The 8,465-nt window shown below is 57.3% G+C and overlaps 1 protein-coding gene across 1 annotated transcript; it reads left to right on the forward strand.

Moving 5' to 3' along the window:
* Nucleotides 1-722: 722 nt before the first annotated feature.
* On the forward strand, nt 723-8,263 carry LOC132427696 (NUT family member 2G-like). The gene is made up of 7 exons (XM_060015357.1): nt 723-738; nt 2,665-3,379; nt 4,333-4,461; nt 5,508-5,680; nt 6,133-6,428; nt 6,835-6,951; nt 7,472-8,263. Exons 1-7 carry the CDS (start codon nt 723-725, stop codon nt 8,261-8,263), a joined length of 2,238 nt encoding a protein of 745 aa, XP_059871340.1.
* Nucleotides 8,264-8,465: the final 202 nt, after the last annotated feature.

An 8,465-nucleotide genomic window follows, 5' to 3' on the forward strand; every position in this document is an offset into this window, starting at 1 on the left:
ATACTATGAGAAAGACATTTAGTGAATTCTGGTCTTGGACATGGGGACTGCATGACAGTTTTTTGATGGACGGGGGCTTTCCAGCACAAAGGGTCATTAGTAAGGCTGGTCCTGCTGGATGTTGGTTGGAGCACAAGGACCACTTCCTTAGGAGTGATGTACATACAGCAAAGACACTGCATCTGCTGAGACAATCCTAATTTCAAATACTCAGTTCCACGTGGCCATTATTTATGTTTATCAGACTAACACTTGTGTATTTTGTTCAGAAAGTCTAGTCTCTGTTGAAGTAAGTCAAGAGCCAGGTAGGAAGCAGAGTGTGTTGAGGGACACAAAACTAGGTTGATGGATAAAGACGTGAAAGGAAGGGACTGTCATGTCCAACATCGGTGCCATGAATCAAAAGAAGTTTATTAACTGCCTAAAGAGGCACACGCCAATTGTGTTGCCACTGTGGGAGATGGAAGGAACTTCCGGTTCTTGCCTACCTCCCAGAGCCCTCGTGGAATGTCCCCCCACCGCACCCCACCCCGACCCACGTGCGCTCTGCCCCTCCCCCACTGCAGAACGTTTCAGCCCACATTCTACTGTTTAAATTTAAACGTGGCTCTCCTTTACTTGGATCCTGAGCAACTGCTGAAGCGGGTCGCTCTCTGGATCCTGGTCTTGACTTTTCTCATTGAGGCCATCACGCAGCAGTAGTCCATGCCCAAGCCTGCAGGATGGCTTCAGAAGGAGGTAAGCCTATAGGTTGGGGGTGTGTTTTCAGAGACCCTGCCATCTCTCACATCCTTCGGGTTCACATGTGACACTTCACTGTGGGCACATAGTTGGACTGAAGTAGAGGGAGAAGAGAGCACTGGACACACAAGGACATTTCACCTGGGGAGACTGGGGAGCCCGAAGAAACCTGAGACTGCACTGGGGAGGAGGGGTCATGGAGGTAGATCAAGAGGAATTGCCCTGGCTATGGAGAAAGGATGGCAGCAGACAGGTTGATTCTTTCTAGAGAGGAGACAAGCCACTCTGAAATGTGTGTGTAAGGATGTGTGTGATGTCCTGGTGGTGACACAGGGAGGGTCATGAGGAAAGCCTAGACCTGTACTATGTTCCTGAGGTACCTGAAGCTTGCCTCACCATATCTTCCAAAGGGATTTGAACAGGAGCCTACTATATCTCAGGGGACACTGGGGAGAGATGGTCTTGGTGAGAAAACTATTCAATGGGGCTGTGTGTGGCCACACCTGCAGTGAAGTGTCCTCTCTGAGAGCAAGGCAGGAGGTTACTCTAACTGCCGCAGCCCACACCTCATCCACTCCTCCCAGCCCGGAGCTCACTTCTCAGTTCAGGTAACTGTTGCCTTGGATTCAACAGGGGATGGGCAACCGTGTAACTTCAGCCAAGAGAGGGCTCAGGTTCCTGAGTTGCTCTGAATTGTTCTTCCTTTTGTGGAATCGCAGTACTTCAGACCTACTTCATCTTGTCCAGTATCTCATGGTGGACCCTCAGGCTGCCCTGAGAGGAAGAGTTTGTTCATATTTCATGTCACTCCTTCATGGACAGGGAACAGATGTGGAGTGGGGTTGTTTCGGGTGGAATGTCTATGAAGGCTGCTTCCTCTTTTAAAGGGGAAAGGAGTGTACCCCAGGGTCAGGAAGACGATCTTCTGTGTTACTATTAAACGTCCTATGACACCTATTCTGGTTAATTAGGAGCACCGTGGTGTGTACCTTGTTCTCCTGAACAGGGATGTGTTTCAGACACTTGGTCGCCATGGCACCTGGCTTATGCTTGCTTCTCAGATTGTCTCTCCATTATTGGGAGCTGGAAGGGGAAGGACCACAGGCGGTCTATACTCCCACGACCAATGTAACATAACAATTCCCTGGCCCTTCTTTAATCCTCTGCAGCCATCACTGGCTGTGAAATGACAGAATCTAAGGGACACGTGCCTACTTCTCACACCCCCCCCCCACCTCCTAGGAACAGAACTCCTGAGTGATGACAGTGACTCTGGGCACTGGGAAGGGGGTGGCAGGACCTGGCCCATGTTACGTACCTGCTGTGGGTTGTTCTGAGATGCAGGTGCATTCTGGGCCAGTGTTATGGGTTTGTATCAGGATTCCATTAGAGGGATATTTTCCAGCATTGTGTTTTGTTTTGCGAGGCTGGGAAAGAAAGAGGGGATTTATACTGAGCGTGGGAAAAGGAGAACTGAGGAGGAGGTGGGGCCCTAATATTTTACACAGTGCCTTTGGGTGCCTAGAACTTACCTTGCAGAAGGTCCTTACCTGCTAGTACGCTCGCTGAGGGGCATTTCTCACAGAGCGGATGTCCACACAGTTGCAGGTCTTGGGAGACAGCCTGTGAGGCTTAGCTGCCAGGGGGCGCCTTAGGGAGGCTCTCCAAGTGAGTGCTTGCTGAGGCAATTTCTTCTTGGTAGGCAGGCATCAGGGGCCTTGGTGGATGGGCGCGGGGTCACCGGTGGAATAATTCTCAACTGGAGGTCAGGGCATGAAAAGCACTTGAAGACATTTGCACGCTGCAGTTTCCCTTGTCCAAGTGTCTCTCACCTGTGGAGATTTACACTCTGATGCTGCAGAGAGCCTCTGTCCCACTTGCCCATTCTCCTCCTCCATTCACTCCTTTCCTTTGCCTCAACAGCATCTCCAGTGCTGGGAACGGATGTCGTCATGCACCTTGGTGCCTCCTTGTCTGATTTCATGGCAGTGCTCTATCCTCCACCCATTCCTGGCACCCAGCACCGGCCATCCTGGGGGCAGCACCTGCCACCTCCCATCACCCCAGCATTCCTTCCTGGCAGCAGCCAGTTGCTGCCAGCTTTCCCCACGATGCCTTTGGTGGCTAATGGTGGCCATGGACCCAGTGCCCCTGGGGCTTGCAACCTCACTGTGCAAGTCAGGTCACAAGGGAGGCCAGTGGAGGCGCCCCAGACTCAGACCTTTATCATAACTCAGGGCCCCCTCACCTGGAGTGCTCCAGGGGCCCTCAGCGGGACTACTGCATGTCCTCCACCAGTATTCTTAGCATCCCCTGCGATGGAGACCATTGTGACTGCTCCAGCTGTTGGAGTTACTCAGGCTGGCAAGGGAGGCTGGACCCCAGGCTTTCCTCCTCAAGCTCCACCACCAGCTGCCCAGCTGGCCCCTATCATTCGCCCAGTGAACCATGGGCCTTGGCCACTTGGCAGTTCCAGGGAGGGTAGCCTGGCCACCAACCAGCCCTACGCCTCGCAGGGTGACTGCTCTAACCCCCAAAGCGTGTACAGTAACTTCCGACGTTGGCAGCGCCTCAAGCCACTGGCGCGGAGACACCTTCCCCAGAGTCCTGATGCAGAAGCTCTGTCCTGCTTTCTCATGTGAGTGAACGCTCAGGGGGTCGTGAGCTTATCAGAGCTTTTAGATAAAGAGGACCTGGGGATGGACTCGCAGGTTAGGTTTCTAGGGATACTGGAAGCAAGGTCTGAGGGCGATGTCCATGCTATGAGAAGGCACATTGTCGGTCATATGCGTGAGCCTGCCAGGCCATGACATCATGACTGAAATGTGCCTCATCTCAACTGACCCCACCACCCTGAGAGTCTAGCCAACTTGCTCTTCCATGATTCTCATGGAAATATGGACTGCAGACTTGCAGTCAGAGAGGGTCGTGCTGTAAGGTGAGGAGCCAAGGAGTGGATGCCGCACTCTCCTGTGGTGCCGTCTCCTTTCATACAGGACTTGAGTGTACATGGCCGGGGGAGGTAACTTCGGAGGAGAGGGAGGAGTGCAGGGCCCAGGCGAGCGCTTAATGCACACCTCGACTTCGTTGTTGTGGAGAATTCCACTAGGAACAGGGTGATGGTAGAGCTCTCCTAAGGGCGTGGGCTCTCTCCCACTAGAGTTGTGAGCCTGGCAGGCATTTCCATCCTAAACCTCCGGTCCCTCGTAAAAAGGGGACAATCACACTTCACTCAGAGGACCGGGCAGAAGACTCCTTGGGCTAATCTATGAAGTGTTAGCAGATGGCCTGCCACATGCCACGCCTCATTGATGATAGCGATTTTCCTTATGAAAAGGCAGCCTTGAAGAGGAAAAGAGCTCCCCAAGGCACAGTGTCCCAGCTGCAGCCTGGGAGTGGATGGTCATCCCTGAGTGTGAGGCGGTGACAGCAGTAGCCGGGAACGCTTGTCTTTGCCCTCCCAGACACCTGCCTCTCACCCTCCTGTTGCTCAGTCATGCTGCGTTGAGTGATGTGTGGTCCACATTGGCGGGTGGGGTCAGGCAGGTGGGGGCTGGGCTGGGCACGGAGACTGACCCGAAGGTCTTACAGCCCAGTGCTTCGATCCGTGGCCCGCCTGAAGCCCACCATGACGCTGGAGTGGGGACTGTGCAGGGCCGTGCAGGAATGGCAGCGCATAAGCAACGTTGACCGGATGATCTACTACAAGATAGCGGAAAAGTGAGTCAGCGCCCTGGGCCCAGGGGCTGCGTGGAGGGTGAGGCGAGTGGGTGAGGGCAGGGTCTGGCCGTGGGGGTGCTCATCAGAGAGGACAAAGGAGAAGGGCTGTCACTCAGAACAGGGGCCCCGCAGCCCAGAGGCCCTACTGTCCTCCAGAAACCCCTCCCTCACCTTGACAGTTTGGGTCTTCTGTCCTTCCTCCACCAGGAGCTCCGCCCTCCCCTGATTTTGACCTACCCTTGCCTTGACATGAAGGTCTCAGGATGGGGCAGGGTGACGCTGTGAGTCCAGTTGGGGTCCAACTCCAGCCATATGGGCTGAGCCAGGGAAAGAGCTCCACCCGCCAGCCTGCTGCTTCTTTAGTGGTGGGTGGCTGGCGGCCACTGACATAGATTTGGGACCCCCTCTCCTCATGAAAAGTGGCCTGAGTGGGTACACTGGCATCCCTGAAGAGGCTGGGGTAGCTAGTTGTCATCAGCCCGAGGGTCTCTGGCCCTTCCGTTGTTTGCTCCGTGTTAATCCCCTTGGTTTAAGAAAGAAAAGCAAACCAACGAGCGCCTCTCAGAGGAAAGGAAGGCCTCTCCTCTAAGCTCAGCACCCACATCGTCCAGCCTCTCCTGGGCCCTGTCTCCAGGCCTATGTTCCAGGACTCTCAGTCCCAGCCCAGGGTCCTGGATTCGGGCAAGGACCCCTGTGGGGAACACATGCCTGTTCCAGCCTCTGGCTGTCAGCCCTTCATGTGGTTCTGGATGGGGACGGGGGGCATGAGGAGGGTGCCCCCTGGGTCAGCCACATGTCCCGTTGACCTGGTTCAATTCAGCGACCTGGGTCTATGCTGTTGAATGACCTCCAGTGCTGGTGAGGCAGGAAGGGTCCCAGATCTTGTATCAGTTCCAGGAGCAGCTCTCTGCTGTGCACAGCACCTCACAGGGCCTTGACAGCCCCAAGGCACATCCTCTCCCAATCCCTCATTCTTGGCTGCCATTGTTGGGCTCCAGAACCCAGGCCTTTTCCTCAGGGTGGCCTGTGCCTCCGTCACCCCCCAGGTTCATGGAATTTGAGGCCGAGGAGGAGATGCAGATTCAGAAGTGGCAGTGGATGCAGTGTGCGCAGGACCTGCCTCCTCCAGCCCCACCGAAGCTGGATCCTCGGGGGCCCCCAGCCCTGAAAGTGGGCCTTCAGCCAGGCACCCAGGTTCCCACTGGTGTTGAAGGCACAGGTAACAGGGGCCTAGGGTTGGCCACTGTCCCCACGTGGATCCTTTTCCTTCAAGACAGGGGCATTGGTCTTTCAACCAAAACAGCCACTGAGGCAGGGGGTGGGGGCGTGGGGTCTCAGCTGCCCTCTGTCACTGCTGGGTATTGACTTGGTCAGTTTTGTAACTCCTCTCACACCTCCCTGTCAAAGGACCCCACACAAGGTCTGCCTAGGAAGTGGGCTTGATGGCGAGACCCCTAGAAAATTGGAGGTTCCCCACTTCCTTACTTGTGACTCTCTTAGATGCCCCCCTTACCTCCCCTCTCCAACAGTGCATGAGGCTTCAGGTGGTCCTGATGTCCCCACACCCACATCAATGTCCCCCAAACAATGCCCTCACCAACGTGTGCTCAGTGGTCAGGAGGTGGACTGGGAGTCCCTCACCTTCCTTCCCTTCCTCCCGCTCTGCCTCAGCCTGTGCTCCCAGGATGTCCGGCCCCAGGGCCCAGCCCTCCCGCACAAAGCCACACAGGTCCCAGCAGCCCCCGGAGCCCAAGGCACCCAAGGAGATTCCCCCCGAGGCTGTGAGGGAGTATATGGACATCATGGATGCGCTGGTGGGGCACGTCCACTCAGCCACAGGCGAGTCAGATGCAGAAGGTGGAGAGGACGGAAATGAGCTGAAGCAGGAAGAGGACGGCATCTACTCGGACCCGGGCCTCTTGAGCTACATTGACAAGCTGTGTTCCCAGGAGGACTTTGTCACCAAGGTAGGCTAGGCCTGGAGCCTGGGGTCTACAAGATGCCAGGGCATGGAACACTCAGCACCCAAGATCTGGGTTCTGCTCAGGCCGCTGGGACTTAAGCTCCGCTCCTTGTTCCTGAGCCTGGTGTTAGGGGAGGTTTACGCAGATGTATGTGTGTACGTGTTTGTGTCTGTCAGTGTGTATGCCTTTGTGTGTCTGTGTATGTGCCTCTGTATATGTGCTCTTTTGTGTGTGACTGTGTATGTGCATGTTTGTGTGTGTATGTGCGTGTGTTTGTGTGTGTGCTGAGCATCCCCGCCTTGTGGAGGGCAGTGGGGTGGGTCTCTGCTTTTCACTTTCCCTCCGGGTCTTCTTGTCTCACAGGCCACTCCTGGCCAAGGATGCTCACAGCCTCTTCTTTCTGTCTGAGGTGGAGGCAGTCATTCACCCTCGATTCCTGGCAGAATTGCTTTCCTCAGATGCACAGCTGGATCTCTTGGCCCTAGCGGAGGAGCTGGAGCAGGAGGAAGGGCTCACGCCAGAAGAAGTGAGCCAGGGGAGGGAGAGGGACACTCAGGGAGCCAGGGGACCCCACGGGAGGGGGACCCCAGGTGATCCAGGGGACAGGGGAACCCAGATGACCCAGGGGAGCCAGAGGAGGGAGGGATCTCCCGTAGAACACGGGAGACAAGGGACACCCAGAAAGACCAGGGCACGGAGGGACCCCAGTGAACAGGGGAGAGGTAGGGCCCCAGAACTGGAGGGCCACCTGGCGCTGTCCATCCCTCCCCTGCCTGGGAGGCCTGGCATGGGGAAGGGCCCGTTCTGGGGTGGGTGCAGTGCAGGGTGAAAGGAAGGAGAGGATGGGGAGCCGGGAGGGGAGGGAAGGGCACAAAGCTGGGAATAAGGTGCAGGAGGATGGCAGGAATGCCACAGTGTCTGTATGTGGATTCGAGTCCTGGGGTCCCCCGTCTCCTCCTTCCCCCAAGGGCCATTGTCCCACTGCCCAGGGCTCCTCCTCTCACACGTGTGTGTGGAGCCAACACTGTCCTCCTCCCTCCTACCAGCTGGTGCAGAAACGACTCCTGGCCTTGAAGGAGGACGAGGGTGTGCGGGCAGCCCCGAGTCACGGTGCACCCGGAATGCGCTCAAGTCCTTCTGAGCCCGACGCCGGCCAAGGTGCCCAGAGGCACGACCAAGACCCCCATCCAGGGGTCAGTGATGAAGCCTGCCCACCAGAGATCGATTCTGAGGCTCCTCATAGGCTCATCCAAACAGACACTGGCCCGTGCAGGCCCAAAGGCTTTGTTCCCTCTCGAGGACGTCAGGAGGTCTCTTCATTCCGGGTCGGAGCGCCCTCCCCTCCCCAGGGTCAAAGGCGCGCTGGCCCTCTACGGGGACCCAGGGACGCGTCTGTTCTCAGAGAGGCCTCTCCTGTTCGGGAGGCCCGAGGGCCCAGGGACGGGTCCAGTGACGACGACGAGGAGCTCCCCAGCCTGGCCTTCCTGTTCGGCTCTCTGCAGAGCCTGCTGCCTGGCTGGGTGTCCCAGAGTCCTGCCCATGCCTCAGGTCTGGCCTCCCCTGGAGGTTGGGGGGCCCAGAGTGCTCCCCACGCCCCCTCCCGTCAGAGAAGAGGCCTCAGCCCAGCTCCACCAGCCGCTCCCAAGTCGAGGAGGCAGGCTCTGTGTGGACACCCAGCCAGTGCTGAGAAGCTGCCCATCCCTGGGGCTGGCCTCGGGGTGTCTGGGAGGCCAGGCTTGGCTCTGGGGCCGGCTCGCCCCTCACAGCCGAGAAAAAGAAAGTGTGACCCGTGTGTCACAGAGAAGAGTAGGAAGTGGAAGAAGCACTGCAGCCAGTAGGGAACAGCTGGGCCGGCCCTCCAGGGCGAGGCCCCAGGGCGGCCCCCAGGGGAGCCTAGGGGCTCCTCCTCATCCCAGTGCTGACCCTGGATGATGTGGGGGGAAGGGAGGGAGGGCAGGACCACCAGGCCGGGGAGGGGGTGCGGGATTGTGGGGGGTTAGGGAGGTGGGGGAGGTGGGTGTGGCCAGGTGTGTGTGTGAG

This window comes from Delphinus delphis, chromosome 6, assembly GCF_949987515.2.
Source record: "Delphinus delphis chromosome 6, mDelDel1.2, whole genome shotgun sequence".
NCBI lineage: Eukaryota > Metazoa > Chordata > Mammalia > Artiodactyla > Delphinidae > Delphinus > Delphinus delphis.

Coding starts and splice junctions, on each gene's coding strand:
- LOC132427696 (XM_060015357.1), top strand. Junction 5,681..6,132: donor CACTGGTGTTGAAGGCACAG/GTAACAGGGGCC, acceptor GCTCTGCCTCAG/CCTGTGCTCCCAGGATGTCC. Junction 6,429..6,834: donor AGGAGGACTTTGTCACCAAG/GTAGGCTAGGCC, acceptor TTTCTGTCTGAG/GTGGAGGCAGTCATTCACCC.